General features: G+C 42.9%; 1 protein-coding gene across 1 annotated transcript in view; it reads left to right on the top strand.

Annotated features, from left to right (window-relative positions):
* The window catches only part of GCC2 (GRIP and coiled-coil domain containing 2), an 84,672-nt gene that overhangs the window by 35,203 nt on the left and 26,293 nt on the right, over window positions 1–23,176 (top strand). The window contains exons 11-12 of the mRNA XM_075852671.1: window positions 21,665–21,829; window positions 22,767–22,871. Coding sequence (XP_075708786.1) covers window positions 21,665–21,829; window positions 22,767–22,871 — 270 coding nt within the window. The remainder of the gene's footprint in view (window positions 1–21,664; window positions 21,830–22,766; window positions 22,872–23,176) is intronic.

Genomic DNA, 23,176 nt, shown 5'->3' with positions numbered 1-23,176 from the left:
AATTTTAACTTTGAAATGGCCAGGTCTTCAGCACTGAGATCTGTGATAGGCATTTGCAATTTACCCCATTAGTGACCGGCCCATAGTGTTTCTACGTCTGTCACTAACGGGCCTTATTCCGATGCCATAGACTTTTTACATCGCGGCATCGGAATAAGTAAACAGAGCAGGGAGCTGTCAAAGGGCTGGGGGCGTACCTGCTCTGCCAGGTGAGATCGATATTAGTATCGATCTCACCCGTTTAACCCCTCAGATGCGGTGCTGAATAGCGTGCACCGCATCGGAGTGGTTTTGGAGAGAGGGAGGGAGCTCCCTCTCATCCCACTGACACCCGGCGATAAAATCGCAGAGTGTCTGTGTCTCCGATGGCAGACGGGGGCCTAATAAAGGCCCCCAGGTCTGCCTGTAGTGAATGCCTGCTAAGTCATGCCGGAGGCATGGCCTAGCAGATGCATGTCTGTTTTACACTGACAGGCATAATACACTGCAATACAGAAGTATTGCAGTGTATTATAAATGCGATCGGATTATTGCATAGTGTAGTCCCCTAGTGAGACTAGTAAAAAAGTTTAATAAAAAGTGAAAAAAAAAATATGAAAAACCCACTTTTTCCCCCTTACAAACTTCTTTACTATTAACAAACAAAATAAAGTAAAAAAAGTTACACATATGTGGTATCGCCGCGTCCGTAACGACCCCAACTATAAACTTATTACATAATTTAACCCTCACAGTGAACGTTGTAAAAAAATAAAATAAAAAAAACATGCAAAAATTGCTGTTTTCTTTGAATCAAGCCTTAAAAAAAATTTGATCAAAAAGTCGCAACTACTCCAAAATGGTACCGATAAAAACTACAAGTCGTCCCGCAAAAAAAAGCCCTCCTACAATTGCATCGGCGAAAAAATAAAAACGTTACGGCTTTTCAAATATGTGTTTTCACTGTGTAAAAGTAGTAAAACATACAAAAACTATACAAACTTGGTATCGTTGCAATCGCAACAACCCGCTGAATAAAGTTATTGTGTTATTTATACCACACGGCAAACGGCGTAAATTTAGGACGCAAAAAAGTGGCGAAATTGCTGTTTTTTTTTCTATTTCCCCCCCCCCCCCCCAAAAAAAAAGTTAATAAAAGTTAATGAATAAATTCCATGTACCCCAAAATGGTGCTATTAAAAATTACAACTTGTCCCGCAAAAAACAAGACCTTATACAGCTATGTCGACGCAAAAAAAAAAAAGTGTATAGCTCTTTGAATGAGACGATGGAAAAACGTAAAAAATGGCTTAGTCATTAACGTCTAAAATAGGCCGGTCACTAAGGGGTTAAGACTTAAAGAGGCTCTGTCACAACATTATAAGTTTATAAGTGCCCTATATTGTACATTATGTGATCGGCGCTGTAATGTAGATTACAGCAGTGTTTTTTTTATTTAGAAAAACGATCATTTTTGATGGAGTTCTGACCTATATTCGCTTTATGCTAATGAGTTTCTCAATGGACAACTGGGCGTGTTTTACTATATGACCAAGTGGGCGTTGTGGAGAGAAGTGTATGGCGCTGACCAATCAGCGTAATACACTTCTCTCCATTCATTTACACTGCAGATAGTTATATAGTTATATAGCTATATCGCTATGTGCAGCCACATAAACACACTATAACATTACTACAGTGTCATGACAATGAATATACATTACCTCCAGCCAGGACATGATGTGTATTCAGAATCCTGACCAATTCTCTGCACTTCTCTGTGATTTACAGCACAGCACAGCGAAATCTCACTGTGAATGACAGTTTACAGCGTAATCTCTCGAGACTGCGCGTGCTGTAAATCACACAGACGCTACAGAAGTGGTCAGGATTCTGAATACACGTCACGTCCTGGCTGGAGGTAATGTATATTCATTGTCAGGACACTGCAGTAATGTTAGTGTGTGTTTATGTGGCTGCACATAGCGATATAACTATATCACTATCTGCAGTGTAAACGAATGGAGAGAAGTGTATGACGCTGATTGGTCAGCGTCATACACTCCCCTGTACAACGCCCACTTGGCCATATAGTTTAACACGCCCAGTTGTCCATTGAGAAAGTCATTAGCATAAATCTAATATAGGTCATAACTCCGTCAAAAAATGATAGTTTTTCTAAATAAAAAACACTGCTGTAATCTACATTACAGCGCCGATCACATTATGTAGAAGATAGGGCACTTATAATGTGGTGACAGAGGCTCTTTTAGGAAAGAGTAAAATGTATCCAAGTGTTTTGGATTATTAGATAGTGTGGAGATCAGAGAGGTGAAATAGACTTGGTTGGCACAGTGAAGATCAGAGTTGTAAGTTTATAATCATGAATTTGCAATGGAGGAAATCTGCTGACATTTGCCATTTTCTCCACGGATGTTCAGCGCACCTCGAGCACCGCTGAAGAAAGGGGTGAGGTGTGTGCCAGGGTTGTCGTCATCTGTGACTAGTGGTTTAGAGTGTGTGTGTGGGGGGGGGGGCTCCTTCATCCAAAGTATTTTTGTGAGATTCATTGTAATGTTTAGCAGCCAGATTAGGACAGGAGGGAAGAGAGAGGGGACAACGAAGACTGAGTTACTGAGTGTTAATGGCCTGTAGATTTCTGTATGTCTGATATGTCGGCCCTGAGGAGGCAGAGAATTTTTGATAGTAAAGGAGAGAAGGTTGTGGTCTGAGAGCGGCAGAGGAGAGTTATTAAAGTCAGAAACTGAGCAGAACTGGAAGACCAGGTTAAGTGAAAAGGAATAGCATTAGGCATAACAGGGAATGCATTTGGAGGGTTTCTTTTCTAGCGTGCGGTCATCTTCTTACTGAATAATAGACTACAATACGTTGGGAGCGTTCCAGCCACACAGACTTGAGGACAGAACAGCCTGATCTTGTTTCATTTGGCAGTCTGTGCTTGTGTCTCAGCCTTGGGTTCAGCAGCAGAAGTGGCTCCTCTTGTAGCCAGTTTAACAATTAAAAAGGTTAAGAGAAGCCAAATATGTGAAAAGGATATTATAGCGCAGTGTTACTAAATGGAGAAACTGTTTCATGCATCCAGAATTTGTAGGACTGGTCAATATAGTTAGATAGTTACATACATAGTTAGTACGGCTGAAAAAAGACACATGTCCATCAAGTTCAACCAAGGGAAGGGAAAAGGGAAGGAAAAATTTCTACACATAGGAGCTAATATTTTTTTGTTCTAGGAAATGATCTAACCCTTTTTTAAAGCCATCTACTGTCCCTGCTGTGACCAGCTCCTGCGGTGACTATTCCATAGATTCACCGTTCTCACGGTAAAGAAGGCTTGTCGCCTCTGCAGCTTGAACCTTTTTTTCTGCAGATGGAGGGAGTGCCCCCTTGTTTTTTGAGGGGGTTTTACATGGAACAGGATTTCACCATATTTTTTGTATGTGCCATTAATATATTTATATAAGTTAATCATGTCCCCCCTTAGTCGTCTTTTTTCAAGGCTAAATAGGTTTAGTTCTTTTAATCTTTCCTCATAACTTAGATTCTCAATGTCCCCTAATTAGCTTTGTTGCTCTTCTTTGTATTTTTTCCAACTCCAGGGCATCCTTTCTATGAACTGGAGCCCAGAACTGAACTGCATATTCTAGATGAGGCCTCACTAATGCTTTGTAAAGTGGTAATATTATATCCCTGTCCCGTGAGTCCATGCCTCTTTTAATACACGACAATATCCTGCTGGCCTTTGAAGCAGCTGATTGACACTGCATGCTGTTATTGAGTTTATGACTTACAAGTACACCCAGATCCTTCTCAACAAGTGAATCCACCAGTGTAGCTCCCCCTAGGACATATGATGCATGCAGGTTGTTGGTACGCAGGTGCATAACTTTACATTTATCTACATTAAACTTCATCTGCCAAGTGGACGCCCAAACACTTAGTTTGTTTAAATCCGCTTGCAATTCATAAACATCTTCCATAGACTGAACTATATTACATAGCTTGGTGTCATCTGCAAAAATAGAAATCGTGCTATTAATCCCATCCTCTATATCATTAATAAATAAGTTGAATAAAAGTGGTCCCAGCACTGAACCCTGGGGTACACCACTTATTATTTATCAGCGTTTAAAGGAAATACATATATATTAATCTTATGACTCCCTCGTGAATAATAATTTGGCCCAGTCATTTGCTATGCAGCAAATGCTGCATAGAAACCCAGGAAGCTGCATGTACGTGACCGCTGAATTCTCCCTCCCTGACTGCATTTTGAGGGCAGCTCATATTGGTCCACACAGTTCAGCACTGGTGATGCAGCAAGATGCTCCCACTCCTTAGTGCTGGAATAGAGTTGATGTGTCCTGTGAGAGTTTACGGAGGTTGAAAGTGTACCTGCTCTTTAGTATTGGATTATCAGCTAAACACGGATATACATGTCATCAGAATATACACTCCGAGCCTTAGTGTGTGTCAAATGCAGCTTATAGACTGCCATAAATAAGAACCTCTAACTTGCTGACGGAAACTAGGGGCAACTGGAGAAAATGTTTTTTTCTAATGCCGTCCATATGTTCTGATAAGACCACTCATTAAGCATTCAGTTTGTGTGCTTACGCTGAGATATTTGTTAAAATGTAGTGCTGTAATAGTTATCATATATGTATATGACTGTTTAATGACACTCAGTTTACAACATTTCTGGCGTAGAACAGTTGATAATGTCACAAACAGCCGAAAAGTCGCAAAGATTGAGACTTTTAAGCTGTTTCCCCGCTCTTTCCACTTTTTCAAAAAAGTGGGCCAAGTTTGGCGAAAGGGAGCGTGACCTGATACATTTACCTTAATTTATGCCCGCAACTGGCGTGAAGTATAGCAGAAATCTACACCTTCTCCTGGCTAGTACAGATTTCATTGTATTGCACGGAGAGCCGAAGATGTGACATTCATTAAAAGGCGAGTGCGCAGTCTTGGTGAATCTCCCAGTCTGTGTTGACCTTTTTTCTTTTTAATCAAATAGTTTTTATTAACACAGATTTTCATATAGTACAAACAAATATCACATGAAACATTAACGCCCCATCCCACCCCCTGGCAATGAGTACTATGCACTTTATCATTTTATCAAGTTGCATCGAACATTCCAATATTCCCCTACTAACCTGTCGTCCTCTAACAAAATAGTACCCATCCTAGCCCTACAGATACCGTATTCAGAAGAGACATCGATGGCAACCCTGGTGTCTGCAACTACACAGTCCACTGACCCTCAGATTTTTTAAGTGCACCACGTTTGGGGTAAATTGCCCTCTCCATCCATATAATACTATTCATATTATTAACTAATTCACCATAAGGAGGTGCAGAAGAGTCCAACCACCGTGTAGCTATCAGCTTACGAGCCTGATACAGTACTTTTTGAATGGCCAACTTTTGGAGAGCAGTAACTTCGAGATCGTCCACATAAGCCAGAACCCCTATCAGTGGATCCTGTGACATCTGGAGACTAAACAACCCCTTTATCAATACAAAAATCCATTCCCAATACCTCTGTAAAGCAGGACATCCCCACATCAGTCCAGAGACCCATTTTCTGCAAAAGCACCGGGGTGCCATAAACTGTATAAAGTAAAAAGAGCTGAGACCTGCGGTGAGCCACATTAAGTGAAATCAACGGGACATCAGCCAAAATACTTTTCCAAACCTCCTCAGAGATAGGACCTACATCACGCGACCACTTCAGTCTCATCTTCTCCAAAGGTGATTGCGATACAGAAGGCAGTAATTGACCATACAAGAACGAAATGACACCCTTCACACTACCTGCAGTCTCAAGCACGCGTATAACTACTGAAGTCGGTACCTCCGGAGGAGAGTCACCATATTGTGCATTCAGGGCATGTCGCAATTGTAAATACTGATAAAAAAAACATATTGGGTAAAGTAAATTCCTCCTGCAATTGTTGAAAGGACTTAAGGAAACCATCTTTTTATAATTATGCAGCATACTTAACCCCAAGATTATCCCACAGGTCGAACCCCTGTAAGTGATACAACTCCCACAACCGCACATTATGCCACAGAGGGGTGAATTTAGTAATCCCCGTTTATATTTTGTAAATGCAGGGTCTTCCACCAAATCTTATGAATCAAAGAAACCGTCAGCATAGGACTGGGAGGAAGTCTAAAACGATGTGCTTCAAGCAGGGACAATAAGGTCCCCTGACCTAACAAATGAGAACATACGGCTCCGCTAGACCTCCCATGATCTGAACCTCCCCAACCTTTAAGATGTTGCAATTGCGCCGCCAAAAAATATATTTGAGGATTAGGGACCGCTAGACCTCCCTCATCAGTAGCCAACTGCAAAGTCTCCAACTTAATCCTAGGAGTTCCCCGCCCCCAAATGAACCCCCTAAAGATTTGATTCATTCTGTGAAACAAAGAATTGGGAATCCATACTGGAGAGTTATGCAAAATATAAAGTAGTTGTGGCATCAAGATCATTTCTATTAAGCCAACTCTGCCCACCAATCTCAATGGAAAATTTACCCCATGCCTGTGTTGACCTTTTCAATATGGCTACTACAATATGACTGCACAGGATTTTTAAGGTCCTTATTCTGTGTATGGGAGAGGGGAAGCCCCTCCCAGAAAAGGTCAAAGGTGAGAGGAGGAGAGAATGTCTCCATGGTTACCTGAACACAGCAGACAGGATGAACCTGTGTTCCGCTCCCTTTTTTAACCCCTTAATGACCGCCGATACGCTTTTTCACGGCGGTCATTAGTGGGCTTTATTTTGATGCAATAGCCTTTTCACGGCGCTGCATCAGAATAAATAAACAGAGCAGGGAGCCGTTAAATCTCCCTGCTCGAACGGGTGAGATCGATATTAGTATCTATCTCACCCGTTTAACCCCTCAGATGCAGCGCTCACTAGCGTGCGCCGCATCTGAGTTGTTTTGGAGATGGAGGGAGGGAGCTCCCTCTCATCCCGGCGATAAGATCGCCGAGTGTGTCTTCGATGGCAGCAGGGGCCTGATAAAGGCTCCCAGGTCTGCCTGTAGTAAATGCCTGCTAAGTGATGCCTCTGGCATGGCCTAGCACAGGGGTCTCAAACTCGGCAGGGTAAGTGGGCCGCATATAGAAAAATGTGAAGTGGTCGGGCCGCATTACTTTCAAATTTGATACAATACAAAATTATTGTTAATCAATTAGTTATTTGAACTACTATAACACTACATTACTATAATAATACCGCTAGGTTTAAAATTTTAGAGATTTCTCCACGTGCTTATTTCAACAGTCCATCCTTCCAGTTTAAGTGTCGCTAAATGCAGTCCGGCGGCTCAGTTAGCACCCATGTCAAGATTGGGCAGCCCCTTTTTAGATAGTGCCCTCGGTGGATGCCGCCACAGCAGTGCCCCGTGTAGATGCCGCCACAGCAGTGCCCCGTGTAGATGCCGCCACAGCAGTGCCCCGTGTAGATGCCGCCACAGCAGGGCCCCGTGTAGATGCCGCCACAGCAGTGCCCCGTGTAGATGCCGCCACAGCAGTGCCCCGTGTAGATGCCGCCACAGCAGGGCCCCGTGTAGATGCCGCCACAGCAGTGCCCCCTGTAGATGCCGCCACAGCAGTGCCCCCTCTAGACTGGGACTCCTGCTCCTGGGAATTCCCCAGCGTCCCGGAGCAGAGCCGATAGCAGCGCTCTGCCCGGGACTCCGCTCTGGGGAAGACCCTGACACACTGTCCATATATGGGCAGCGATGTCAGGGAATTCCGCAGCGTCCCGGAGCAGAGCCGGAACTAGCGCTCTGCCCGGGACTCCGCTCTGGGGAAGACCCTGACACACTGTCCATATATGGGCAGCGATGTCAGGGAATTCCGTAGCGTCCCGGAGCAGAGCCGGAACTAGCGCTCTTCCCGGGACTCCGCTCTGGGGAAGACCCTGACACACTGTCCATATATGGGCAGCGATGTCAGGGAATTCCAGAGTCCCGGAGCAGAGCTTGTACTAGCGCTCTGCCCGGGACTACAGCTCTGGGGAAGCCCCAGACATCGCTGTTCATATGTGGACAGCGATGTCAGGGAATTCCAGAGTCTCGGAGCAGAGCCGATACTAGCGGCTCTGTGTCCCGCGGGCCGCAGATGACAGCCCCAGGGGCCGCATGCGGGCCGCGTGCTTGAGACCCCTGGCCTAGTAGATGCCTGTCCATTTTTAAACGGACAGGCAGTAATACACTGCAATACAGAAGCATTGCAGTGTATTATAAAAGCGATCGGATGATTGCATATTCAAGTCCCCTAGTAGGACTAGTAAAAAAGTTGAATAAAGTTAATTAAAAAAAATATTAAAAACCCACTTTTTCCCCTTACAAAATGCTTTAAAATAAAGCAAAAAAGTTACACATATTTGGTATCGCCGTGTCCGTAACGACCCCGACTATAAAGCTATTACATTATTTAACCCGCATGGTGAACGCCGTAAAAAATAAAAAAAAAACTATGGAAAAATTGCTGTTCTCTGTGACTCCTGACTTTAACAGGTTCCCGACCGCTGGCCGTATTTATACGGCCAGCGGTCAGGGTCTCTAAAGTCCGGCGTATAGTATATATACGGCCGCACTTCAGAGACTGTGCACGCGGGATCGCGTGCACACAGCTCTATGCCCTGGCTGTTGCTAACAGCCATGGGCAGAATGTCAGGGGTCAATCTTTTGGCCCCTGAACATGTGATCGCTGTGACAACCAATCACAGCGATCACATGCATTTCTGCATAGAAAACAGTGTGCACGCGATCGCGTGCACACAGCCCTGTGCCCTCGCTGTTACCAACAGCTCTGGGCACTGGGCAGAGTATCAGGGACCAATCTGATGGTCCCTGAACATGTGGTCGCTGTGACAACCTATCACAGCGACCACATTTGTTTTATTTTGACTTTTCTGGCAGTAAATCTCCTGCCTCTTTTCTTCTCCTCAAACATTGTTTCAGTTTGAGGAGAAGAAGAGACTCGGGAGAATTGCTGCCAGAAGATTACAGTTACAAAAAAATACAGTTACACTCTAAAACATTCTCTGTATAGATAGATTTCTATCTATCTATACAATCTATCTATCCATCTATCTTTTTTTCTATCTATCTACCTTTTCTTTCTTTTATTCTATTAGAATAGGCCGGTAGGGAGTATATAATTATATATATATCCACATATATATAATATATATAGCAATAGCGGTTTATTTTTTTGTTAGCGGTAGTGTAGATATATATAGCAGTTAGTTTGTGTGTTTTATAAAAAAAAAAAAAAAATTTGTTTAGTTAGTGTTTAGTGTTAGTTACGTTATGGCGAGGAAGTTGTTTAGCGCCGAGGAGGCATACGCCATGCTGTAGTCTGAGTCGGAGACCGCATCAGAGATGGCGTCCGAGATGGAACCTGTTTTAGGTAGTGACGATGACCGCGTCACTTCAGGTTCATCTTCAGGGGACGTTGTCCCTGATGCAGTCGAAACTGCAGAACTTGAAAGCGCAGGGCCAAGTAGCGCTGTAGCACGGGACAGCCTGGTCCCTCCAGTTCAGGCTCTTGTATGGGCACCTGCCCCATCTTTTGGGCCTAGAATCCACAGATTTACGGCCACTCCTGGCATAACCGTGGACAATACAAATTTTGTCCAAATGGATTACTTCCATTTATTTATAACGGACGACATCCTAAATCAGATTGTCCACGAAACAAATTTATATGCCACGCAATATATAAGGCAGAAACCTTCATCCACCCATGCCAGAGATTGGACGCCCACCAATTTGCAGGAATTAAAAAATTTTTTGGGGCTCACCCTAAATATGGGTATTGTCAAAAAGCCCTCCATTAGGTCTTACTGGTCAACAAGACCCGCCCAAGCCACCCCAGTATATTCTGCAGTAATGCCCAGGTCTCGTTATGAGACAATAATGAGGTTCCTCCACTTCAATGACAACGCACAGGCCCCCCCAAGTACCGATGCAAACCGGGATCGGTTGTTCAAAATAAGACCGCTAATAAATTCCCTGAATAATTTATTTCTGCAACTCTACACCCCTGAGCAGAATGTAAGTGTGGACGAATCCCTCCTCAACTTTCATGGCAGACTTAGCTTTCGCCAATATCTACCTTCCAAAAGGGCAAGATATGGCGTTAAGCTCTACAAATTGTGTGAAAGCGGGTCAGGATATACCACCGCCTTCAGGATTTATGAAGGGCGGGACCGCACAATAAATGTTCCTGGATGCCCCCCTGATCTTTCCACCAGCAGTAAGATCGTGTGGGAGATAATGCAGCCTCTGCTTCACAAGGGGTACCACCTGTACTGTGATAATTTTTATTCGAGTGTGCCCCTGTTTAGGCATTTGCATGCTGCAAGGACTGGGGCATGTGGTACCATGCGCAAAAACCGAATTGGTTTTCCACAGCAATTAGTGGGGAAGCGCATGGTAAAGGGGGACTCCTGTGCTTATGCATCTGAAGAATTGCTGGCGGTCAAGTTCAGGGATCGCAAAGACGTGTATGTGCTAAGCACGATTCATACCGCAGGAACAGTGGCAGTGAGGGAAAGAGGGGCAACATCAGACAAGCACAAACCAGTGAGCGTGTCCGAATATAACAAGTACATGGGGGGGGGTGGATTTAAGCGACCAGGTTTTACAGCCCTATTTAGTAAAACGCAAAACTAAAACCTGGTACAAAAAGGTGGCCATTTATTTGTTACAGGTGGCCATCCACAACTCATTTGTGCTCTACAAAAAAAACAGAGGCAGAGACACATACCTGGATTTCCAGGAAAAAATTATTGAAGGCCTCATTTTTGATGTTCAGGACACCCGAGAATGCCCCCAGTCTGAGGATGTCACGCGACTGACTGAAAGACACTTCATCAGTCGGATTCCCCCAACACCAACCAGAAGCAACCCCCAGAAAAAGTGCCGCGTCTGCAGAAAAGACGGGCACCGCAAAGATTCCCGATATTTCTGTCCCTCATGTCCCTCACAACCAGGCCTGTGCATTGAGCCATGTTTTAAAAAATACCACACTGTTCTGAATTATTAGATTTTAGTTAATTTGTTGAAAATATATTTGCCCTACATTACGTTTTTATTTTTCCCATGATTTTACTCCAAGGGTGAGGGAGGGAATGGGTGGGTGAGGGAGGGAATGGGTGGGTGGGGGGGGTGGATGTCATGTTTGCATATTCTCTAAAGTTCATCTGCTGGAGAGCTCCATTTGCATTAACCTGCAATTTCTTATTTTAGAAAACCCCAAAAAATAAATTCCCATTATACCCCTAGATGAATATTTTGGGATTTCTGCTTCAAGAGCAGATATTTTGGAAGTGTTCTAGAAACTCTGTTGAGTTTTGTAAAACCAGCTTTGAAAAAAAGCGATATGTGAAATAATCTTCTTCTATCCTCCGCCCTCCTACATCTCTATGTGATAAATAAGGCCACATATTTGGTATCCCCGTGCACGGGAGAAGTGGCAGAATGTGAACGGAGATTAATTTTGACCGTGGTCTATACCGTGTGTGAAAAATGCTGGTATAAACTGACGCATTTGCTAAAAAATTGCTAATTTTATTTTGATCCATCTTATTCAAGAAACTTTCAGAAGAAAACTGGACTTGCTAAAAATATGATAAACCCCTTGAAGGAAACCTTGTGGGGTCTACTTGTGTGAATGAAGTCATTTATGGGGTGTTTCTAATGTTTCAGCAGCATTAGGCCCCCCAGAAAACAGTATGCGGCTCTAAAATCAAATGCAAAATTCCTGGACCGAAAAGGCCAAAAAGCCTCCTTTTATGCCAAGCCCTGGCACATGCCCGCACAGTGAATAAGGCACACATATTTGGTATCCCCATGCACGGGAGAAGTGGAAGAACGTGAAAGGAGATGAATTTTGGCCGTGGTCTATACCGTGTGTGAAAAATACTAGCCTAAACTGACGCATTTGCTAAAAAAGTGCTGATTTTATTTTGTTCCATCTTATTCAAGAAACTTTCAGAAGAAAACTGGACTTGCTAAAAATATGATAAACCCCTTGAAGAAAACCTTGTGGGGTCTACTTGTGTGAATGAAGTCATTTATGGGGTGATTCTAATGTTTCAGCAGCATTACACCCCCCAGAAAACAGTATGCTGCTATAAAATCAAATGCAAAATTCCTGGACCGAAAAGGCCAAAAAGCCTCCTTTTATGCCAAGCCCTGGCACATGCCCGCACAGTGAATAAGGCACACATATTTGGTATCCCCATGCACGGGAGAAGTGGAAGAATGTGAAAGGAGATGAATTTTGTCCGTGGACTATACCGTGTGTGAAAAATACTAGCCTAAACTGACGCATTTGCTAAATTCTTGCATTTTTTTCCAATTTTGCCCACTTTAGAGAAAAAAATAAAAATGATATATACTGACAAATGCCACTAAAACAAAGCCCTATCTGTCCTTTAAAAAGAGTGTAAACTTGAAAGATGAACTTTATTCACCTACAGAGTTATAGTCATCTAAAGAAGCGCATAGCAAAACTGTGAAATTTGCTCTGGTCATTTAGCTGTAAAACAGCCTAGTCCTTAACCGGTTAAAAAAAATATGATAAAAAGTGATCAAAAAGTCGCATCTACTCCAAAATGGTACCAATAAAAACTACGAGTCGTCCCGCAAAAAAAAAAAAAAGCCCTCATACAACTGCATCGGCAGAACAATAAAAAAGTTATGCCTCTTCAAATATGGAGACTCAAAAACAAATCATTTTGAAAAAAAAAGTGTTTTTACTTTGTAAAATTAGTAAAACACAAAATCTATACAAATTTGGTATCGTTGCAATCGTAACAACCCGTTTGAATAAAGTGGTTGTGTTATTTATACTACACGGTAAACGGCGTAGATTTAGGACGCAATAAAAGTGTGGCGAAATGTACGTTTTTTTTCTATTCCCCCCCCCCCCCACAAAAAAAGTGTAATCAATAAATATGCACCCCAAAATGGTGCTATTAAAAAAATACAACTTGTCCCGCAAATAACAAGACCTTCTACAGCTATGTCGACGCAAAAAAAAAAAAAAACTCACTCTTCGAATGTGACGATGGAAAAACTGAAAAAATTGCTTGGTCATTAGGGCCCAGATTGCAAGCAGGGGGAGGGGTTAAAGGACAGATAGGGCTTCGTTTTTTGTTCTGGTTTTTTTTTAACAATTTTTTTTTTTTTTTTTTTTTTTTTTTCTTCAAGTTATACAAAACCATACAACAAATATGGACACACAGGCCCAAAAAACAATATTACATCAATAAGTAATACAACAATCAAAGAAATCACACACTGCATTGTCCCATAAACATGAAATAGTAAAATGAAGAGACAAGAAAAAAAAAAAGGGGGTATAAAAGCCCTACCCCCCCCCCCTCCCGGGAAAAAGAAAATCATGAACAATCCTTGTAAGAATTTTAGCTTTCACGTAAATGCAGACGACCCAACGTATCCTTTTAAAGCTTCCAACGATTACCATGTAGTTAGCGTGAAGGGAGACACCGCCTATTGAAGTTCCGAGTCAGATAAATGTCTCACCAGAAATGCTTTCCACTTTGTAAAAAAGTTCTTAGTGCGTTTTTGGTTTTCATACGTTCTGCGTCTAATCTTTCTATGTGTAAACATTGTTTTAATTGGTTCAGTACATTTTGCATAGTCGGTACTGTTGATAGCAACCAGTGTTGTAACAGTAACTGCTTAACTACCAAACAGATCAGGTGAAACAGTTGAGGCAGGTGCCTCCCTTCCGCTCTGCCACCATCCATCTCCTCCTCCCAATAGTGGAACAGGAGACATTGGCAAAGACAATCGCCACAGTGTATCCATCATGTCACGGATCCGAGACCACAAGGGCTGAATTGCGGAACATTGCCACAAACCGTGGAATAGGTCTGTTCTACTAGTATGACATTTGGGACAGGCCACCAGGCGATCAGACATGGCAGGACTCGGTGGTAGGTTAAAACTAAAGATTGCCCTATGCAGTATACGAAACTGAGTGTCCCGCCACACCTCCCTCATCACGTTTCCGAACTGAACCCCCAACCTATCAGGATTTTATCCCTAAGGTCACGGTCTCCAAGTTGTTCTTCCCATTTTGTAAAGAATTGTTCTGGCGGAATAACAATCAAGCTATCCCTAATTTTACAATATATATGAGAGACAGACATCATTCCAGTATCCTGAAAAATAGCTTTATCCATGTGATCACTTCTCGACTAACATCACGTAGTGCATTCCCAAAAAATGTTGGACCTGAGCATATTGAATACATTGAAAAGGCCTCAGCCCAAATTTAGCTATCAACTCTTGCCCACTAAGCCACCTCGGATCCGTGTCATGAAGTAGATGTTCCACTCTAAGAATACCCCTCGCCCTCCATTCTGCAAAAAGACTACTGTCCCTACCTGGAACAAATTCCGGATGATTCCATAGAGGAAGATACTTCGAAAGGATAAACCATAGCTCCGTCTCATAGCCCTCCAAGCCATGAAAGTATCCCTACATATCAAAGATTGCTTTATGGACCTAGGCATGGCTTAGAGGTATGAGTGTAGAAGCGTGCAGAGGTCCCATGGTGCACAAAAATGCGATTCAAGAGCATGATCAGAATGATAACTAGTCCGTGCAACCCAATCTATTACATGTCGTGCTAAACAAGCCAAATTGTATCCCTGTATATTAGGCAAATTAATACCACCCCTCTCCTCAGTAGCCATAAGCTTATCCATACGATTTCGAGGATTCCTCCCTTTCCATAAAAAGTGACCAAAAGCCGAATGTTACTTTGATACATCTATATGTTTCAAAAGAAGGGGTAGGGTTTGTAACGGGTACAATAATAGGGCTTAGTTTTAATGGCATTTGTCAGTGCACATCATTTTTTTTTTTTTTTGGGTCCAACAGTTCTGCAGTTGATTTTATAGCCGCGTACGGTTTTCTGGGGGGCCTAATGCTGCTGAAACATTAAAAACACCCCATAAATGACTTCATTCACACAAGTAGACCCCACAAAGTTTTCTTCAAGGGATTTATTATCTTTATAGAAAGTCTCTGGTTTTCTACTGAAAATCTCTGTAACCTCTTCACGCGCTGCGCCACAACTGTACGTCCTGCAGAGTGCTTGCTTCCCGCACCAGGACGTACAGTTGCGGAGCTGTTCCCGGCGAACACTGTCCTGACGGACAGTGTCCGGGAACCGGGAGGTCAGCTGTCCCCGACAGCTGACACTCCAGTCTTGCCCGTCAGCGGATTTCGGCAATTAACCCCATAAATGCGGCGACCGATTATGATCGCCGCATTGAAGGGGTTTGAAGCACATCGGCAGCTCCCACTAAGTGATTGTGGGGCTGCCGATCTTTGTCGTGGCAATCGGAGGCCAGACAATGACCTCCGGGTTGTCATGTACGGAAGCCTCAGAGGAGCAGCCTCCGGCCGGTCTTCCTAGGCTTCCTGTCAGTGTGACTGTCACGTCACAATGACAGAATACATTACACTACGTAGGTAGTGTAATGTACTCTAGCAGCGATCAAAACTGCAAGTAAAATGTCCCCTAGCGGAACAAGTAATAAAAATGTTTTAAAAAAAAAGTTATATAAATAAAAAATGCTTTTTTTCCTTTAAGACTTTCATTATAGGAAAAAAATGAACACGTTAAAAAAAGTACACATATTTGGTATCGCCCTGTTCATAATGACCCAAACTATAAAACTGTTATTTTTCCCGCACGATCAACACCCCAAAAAAAACAATAAAAAACGACACCAGAATCGCTATATTTTTTTTTGGGGTCACCACCCCTCCCAAAATAGAGAATAAAAAGTGATCAAAAAGTCGCATGTACCCGAAAATAGTACCAATAAAAACTACAACCCGTCCCGCAAAATACAAGCCCTTACACCGCTTTTTTGACTAAAAAATAAAAAGGTTACGGCTCTCAGAATATGGTGACACAGAAAATAAATTATTTTTATAAAAAAGTGATATGATTGTGCAAACGCTGCAAAACATAAAAAAAACCTATATAAATATGGTATCGCCGTATTCGTACCGACCGGCAGAATAAAGTAAAATTGACATTTATAGTGCACGGTGAACGTCGCAAAAAAATAAACTAAAAAACATTGTCAATTGCTTGTTTTTGGTCACCCGGCTTGCAAAATTTTTTTTTGAAAAGTGATCAAAAAAATCGCATGTACCCCAAAATGGTACCAATGAAAAGTACAGATTGTCCTGTAACAAATAAGCCCTCACTCGGCTCCGGTCGTGAAAAAATAAAGAAGTTCTGGTTCTCAGAATATGGCGATGCAAAATGTGCAGAGTGTTCCAAAATCGGATAAGATCGGGCGCCATTTATCAGTGCGACACCGGCCACACCTCTATGAATTATTATTTATTTACCCCATTATTATACCCTCTTATTATGCCCTGATGTAGAGGGCATGTGTAAGCTGGGTAGAGTACATTATAAAATGAAATACCAGCAAAACCCCAAACAGAACTGTGCTCCAAAAGCTGTGCTCCCTTCTGAGCCCTGCAGCGTTCCCAAACAGCAGTTTGCGCCCACATAGCCATACCTGAGAGAACCCGCTTAACGTTTTATGAGGTATTTGTCTTCAGTGGCTCAAACTGGGCACAACATTATGCACTAAAATGGCATACCAGTGGAAAATTGCAATATTCACTTTGAACCATCCGCTGTGCATTAACTCCTTTGCGCACTATGACTTAATAGCACGTCATGGTCCCGGGGTTGATGTATGGAGCCGGCTCACGTGCTGAGCCTGCACCATACGCTGCGTTTGTCAGCTGTGTATTACAGCTGACACCCAGTACTAACGGACAGGAACAGCGATCGTGCGGTTACAGAAGCCTGTAAAAATAACAATATACTGCAATACATTAGTATTGCAGTATATTGTACTAGTGATCCAATGATCGCTGGTTCAAGTCCCCTAAGGGGACTTATAAAATTTTGTAGAACAATTAAAGTTATTAGTAGTGAGAGAGAAAAAAGTATAATGTTAAAAAAAACAAAAAACTTTTCTTCTAAAGTAATGTAAAAAAAATAACCAATATTGCTATCGCTACGTCCGTAAAAGGCCGAACTATTACAATATACTATTATGTAACTCGCACGGTGAACACCGTAAAAAACGTAAATAATTTTAATCCGCCAAAATCGCTGTTTTTTTTTTTTTTTGGTCACCTTAGCTCTCAAAAAGAAATGTAATACAACTTTTTGATCACTTTTTTTATGTACCAAAAAATGGTACCAATAAAAACTACAACTCTAAAAAGGAGTGGTGTCCTCGTTTGCCAGCCTTCTTCCAGTCGTCATGGATTTTCCGAGGAGTAGCAGAAGCAGTGATAGGAAGAGAGCCAGATAGAGCAATATTCCATTTGTGCAACAGTGATAGACCATCTTCCACCGAGCTCACCGTATGAAACACGCCTCGCCGATTGATGGTTAACTTTGTTGGAAATCCCCACTTGTAAGCAATCGCCACCGCCTGAAGGGCCTTCGTCACCGGAGAAAACTAGCTGTGTGCCTGCAATGTAGCAGCTGAGAGTTCCGGAAATGGCAGAACAGAGGCATATGGATCAGGCAGGGTGGCCATTTTGCGTGCAGCCTGCAACCAGCGGTCTTTGATGGGATAAAAGTGCACTCTCGTAAGCACATCTCGAGGGGCATTTTCTGGTGCAGACTTCGCTTTAGGAATACGATTAGCACGATCTATGACAAAATTCGCAGAAGTAGCCATAGTAAGGACTTTAAACAGATTTTGCAGGAACACCGTTATATCAGGAGGTTGAACATTCTCAAGTATTCCCCGAAACTTCCTGTTATTCCTACGTGACCTGTCTTCTAGGTCTGTAACCTTGTCTTTAAAGGGAATGTGTCGCTAGAATTTTTTTTTTCAGTTAAACATTTAGTATATAAATGATAAACACATTGTTTTAATTTTTTCACAAGTCAGGAAATATTATAAATTAGATTCTAATTTATAACATTTCCATGTGCTGGTCACTAGAGGGAGCAATTCCCAAAATTGCAGCATTGGCATGTGGTAAAGCAACCTCATTGCTTTATGCTGCAAATTTGGAGTAGACACACTCGCTCTAGTGTCCTCACACAATCCCCCCTCCTTTATCCTGGCTAGTGCCAGGAGAAAGGAGGGGGTTGAATGTTAAAACCTCCTACACTGTGTGCCGCCATTTTCTGAGCGAATGCACAGTGTAGTAGGATTAGATACAGTGGTAAGCAGACAGTATAACACGAACATACACAAACATAACTTACCTGCTCCTGCAGCCTCCGCTCCTAGTTCTTGCGTCTGCGCTGCCTTCAACATATGACCGGAAGTAGTCATCTGACTGTCCGGCCGCAGCTTCCGGTCCACATGAAAATGCCGCCGGATGTCACTCTACCAAGGACCTTCCTTTTGGTCTGTGTGGGAGTGGCGCATGCGCCGTTCCCACACAGACGGTGTACGCTATAGTGAAGGGAACGACACTCGTTCGCATTCTCTATGGGGATGTATGTGCCGTATTCCATCTCTGTGTGTCGTTAATCAACAAATGCAGCGATGAAAAAAAAAATGGTAGCCCCCATAGAGAAGTAAAAAGTACAACACAAAAACACAAATAAATAAAAATGTATTTTAATGACCTACTAAAAGCAATATTATATGAAAAACATTTTTTTTCGTGACACCTTCCCTTTTAAGCCATTTTATGTCATCCTCCGCAGCAATATGAGCATCTACAAGCTCGTTGTGAGCAATGGAGAAGTCATCCAGCTTGTTTTCTAGGTGTGAAGTGCGGTTACCCAAGTCCTCAACGTCCCTTTGAAATCCCGTTTCCCCATATCAGTACATAGATTCTTCTGCAAAGAAGCATACCTTTTAAAAGCCACTTCAGTGACTGGATTCTCGGTAGGGGAAAGTGTATTCAAGTCCCATTCTGAGACAGGCAGGGAGTCCTCAACACTGGCGCTATCCCCTGCGTCGGCCGTGAGCGTGCTTCTTTTATAAGCCGGGCACTTGGATGAAGGGGAGACGTGTGGCGAGGGACCTCACTTGCTGCCGTCCTTACCTCCCTCTGCATGCTGCGAGACATTGCTGCAGGTAGGAGACGAGCGACATGAAGAATGTGCCTCCCCTCTGTCTTGTTCAGCAGACGCCATAGGAGAGCGTTGACCGGCGCCATCTTTCAAGGATGGTGCAGAGCAGGCTGCGCGGCCCAGACTTCTCGCCGTTCCTCCTCACCCATGAACTCGGGCAACCTAGGTAAGTGGCTTGTGAGGAATACCATGCTGTGGGATGCTACTAAAGGAGGACTAATGACTGAGCACCTTTACACTGCGGCCATTCAGATGCGCAGCCAAACTCCTACCCGTATTGGTGTATTTTTTGTAACTATTCTTCTAGGAGCGATTTCTCTCTACTTATTGTCTTCTCACACTGAAACAATGTGTGCGGAGAAGAAAAGCGGCAAGAGATTCGCTGCCAGAAGTTTCAAAATAAAAACAAATGTGATCGTTTTCACAGCAATCACATGATCAGGGACCAACAGATTGGTCCCTGATACTCTGCCCAGTGCCGTTGGCAACAGTCAGGGCACAGGGCTGTGTGCACTCGATTGCGCGTGCACATTCTCTGAAATGCCGCCGTAATTAGACTATATCGCGGACTTCAGAGACACTGACCGTAAAAACACAGCCAGCAGTCGGTAAGGCCTCATGCACACGACCGTATTTTTCCCCACCCGTAAATTCTGGCGTAAATACGGGTCCGGTGTCACACGTATGCCACCCGTTTTGCACCAGTATTTACGAACCCGTGCCCGTAAATATGGGTCCGGTGTCACCCGTATTCCACCCGTATTTACGGGCACGTTTTTGGCGGCAAAATAGCGCTGCACTAATCGGCAGCCCCTTCTCTCTATCAGTGCAGGATAGAGAGCAGGGACAGCCTTTTCTGTAATAAAAGTTAAAGAAATTCATACTTACCGGCCGTTGTCTTGGTGACGCGTCCCTCTCTTCACATCCAGCCCGACATCCCTGGATGACGCGGCAGTCCATGTGACCGCTGCAGCCTGTGATTGATCTGTGATTGGCTGCAGCGGTCACATGGCTTGAAACGTCATCCAGGACGTCGGGCCGGATGTTGAGAGGGACGCGTCACCAAGGCAACGGGCGGGAGACCGGACTGGAGGAAGCAGGAAGTTGTCGGTAAGTATGAACGTCTTTTATTTTTATATTTTACAGGTTTATACTGATCGGTAGTCACTGTCCAGGGTGCTGAATGAGGTACTGCCGATCAGTTAACTCTTTCAGCTCCCTGGACAGTGACTATTTACTGACGTCGCTTAGCAACGCTGCCGTAATGACGGGTGCACACATGTAGCCACCCGTCATTACGAGAGCTCCATAGACTTTTATGGACTGTCCGTGCCGTTATTACGGCCTGAAATAGGACATGTTCTATCTTTTTCAACGGCACGGGCACCTTCCCGTGAGAAAACGGGAAGGCACCCGTCGCCAATAGAAGTCTATGAGCCCGTTATTACGGGTCGTAATTACGACCCGTAATAACGGGAGTTTTTACGGTCGTGTGCATGAGGCCTAACCTGTTAAAGAACTAAAGAGGACTGTCACTACTTTATTAATACCCAATCTTCTAACTAATCTAATAGGCACAATGATGCTGATAACTACAGTGCGATTTATTTTTTCAAAAACGTTTATTATTTGCAAAGTTCTGTGCATTTTTCTAAATATGCTAATTTGGCTATACTTGCCAAATGGGAGGTTACTCTTTCTTTTCACTCTGGGCGGTGTAATGTTTTCTGTATGACGCTGTCCAATCATCATACAGTTCTCCTCTTCCCTGCCCAGCAACACAGCCGGATCATATAGTATACAGCTTCCACTCCCAACTGTGTATTCAACTGGTGAGACCTATTGTTTCACAGCTAGAACTGCGATCCTGGTGACATATGAAAGATTAGAATCTCATCTTTCATATTCCACCCTTGGGCCACTGTTCTAGGTGGTCCACAGCCGGCGATATGGCTATTTTAAGTGATCCCCCTTACCTCCAGCCTCAGATAGGAAAATCAGAGGCTGTGAGGTAGTTCCACCTCAGGAGACACCCATTTGTCTAGTATAGCCTCATTTGCGTATTTAGAAAAAAGCTCCTAACCTTCTTTTTTTTTAATTTTATACTTATTAGGACACAACGCTAGTGAAAATTATCAGTGCCTTTCAGTTTAGCTAGGAGATAGGGCATTACTAAACTAGAATATCCAACTTTTCCATACTAGCAGAGGCTCCATATCGCTGTTACCACACAGGTGGCGCCACTCTACACAAGTAGTCCTCATTACAAGGGATACACAATTTTATTATTTTTGTTTTCATTTTTTTAAGAAATATTTATAGAAAACAATCATAGCCAATCATGCCATTGCATTCCTTGTGTACAAATGTATAATTAGGCACAATTTACAGCACACAGATTTAGCCACACTAAAATAAGGAACATCATTTTTTTCATGAAATTGTACAGCATATGCAGGATATTAAACCAAGTGCCATTGTATTTCAGCAAGAAAAAATGAACTCTGTCCGTGAAGACCTGGTCACTCGTTTGGAAACTTTGCAGTCCAACAATAAATTACTTGAAGTTCAGATACTGGAAACTCAGAAAGCTAAAGCTGCATTCGAGAGAGATTTAGAAGCTGAAAAGTTAATAAAAGAGCAGAAAGTAAAGGTAAATATAATACATAGTAGAAGTGTGGTGATATAATAAAATTGGATTTAATTTAAATCGACCCTCCGCAGCCATGTTTCCTTTTTTTTTATATATATATATATATAATCGTAATTTTTATAGGCTCCTATTAAGTTGTTTCTCTGATATATATACAGTGGATGTCGGGAAAGGGGTTTAATTCTCATTGGTGCATAAACGTATGGAGAGTTTCATGTGGCTTTGTTTTGGAGGAATTTAAATAGAATTTACCTATACTTTGGATTTCATGATCTAGTACAGTTCTGTTTTATTTCTTGTGATAAAGGTTAGACTCCTATTCTTTAATCCGTGCTGTCCGTGTGTTAGGGACCAAAGGATTGGCAACGCCCAGTTGTTTTAGGGCCTGTTCACATCAGCATTGCCCTTCCGTTGAGGGGTTCCGTCTGAGGTTTTCGTCAGGTTAACCCTTCAACAGAAAGGCAAACTGAAACCGTAGCTTCCGTTTCCCCCACCATTGCTCTCAATGGTGAGGGAAACTTTGTTTATGGTTTCCGTTAGTCACCGTTGTGACAGAGTTCCATTGTTTTGACACAACCAATAGCGCCGTCGACAGCTATTGATTTTGTCAAAACAACGGAACCCTGTCACATCGGTGACCAACGGAAACCATTAACGTTTCTGTCACCATTGAGATCAATGGTGAGGGAAATGGAAGCTAAGGTTTCTGTTTGCCTTTCTGTTGAGGGGTTAACCTAACGGAACCCCACAACGGAAGGGCAACGCTGATGTGAACAGGCCCTTATTCATATGATTGGAGGAGGAATAACAGTTCTGGAGCATCTTTTGTTCTCTGCATCTGTTTTTATGGGAATTACAAGTATTAATGTGAGGAGATCTGACATCTCTTTAATATAAAGCAATACTTAAGAATGTATGGCATCCTTTTTACTTTCAGGATCAAAACTGTACGCTTAAACAGGTTGAGGAGCTTCAAGCGCAGCTACAGAAAGAGAAGAAACAGCTGCAGAAAGTCACACAAGACTTTGAGCTCGTCAGAAAGGTAACATTTTTAAGCAAGTAGTAATAGTTTAGGGTTTTAGTTTTTTTTTTTTCCTTTTATATTAGCGAAAAAGGGTCTGCTCCCCTTTTCCTGGATAATCCCGTATTAAATCACAAATCTCCTCCATTTCCTTACAATAGTTTGTACAATGTGTTCCAAAAGGTGTTTATTACATGACACATCCATAGCAAAAAGTGCAGCTTCAGCCCATCATCACAGCAGGGACTTTCTCAGAGGCAGCACTACATATTATCCAATAGGGTAAAAATACTCTCCGCATTTTTGAGGGGTATTTTTAGCGAAGG

Source organism: Rhinoderma darwinii, chromosome 2 (assembly GCF_050947455.1).
Source record: "Rhinoderma darwinii isolate aRhiDar2 chromosome 2, aRhiDar2.hap1, whole genome shotgun sequence".
Lineage (NCBI taxonomy): Eukaryota > Metazoa > Chordata > Amphibia > Anura > Rhinodermatidae > Rhinoderma > Rhinoderma darwinii.
Note: the sequence above shows the minus strand (reverse complement) of the source record. Positions and strands in the feature narration are given on the sequence as shown.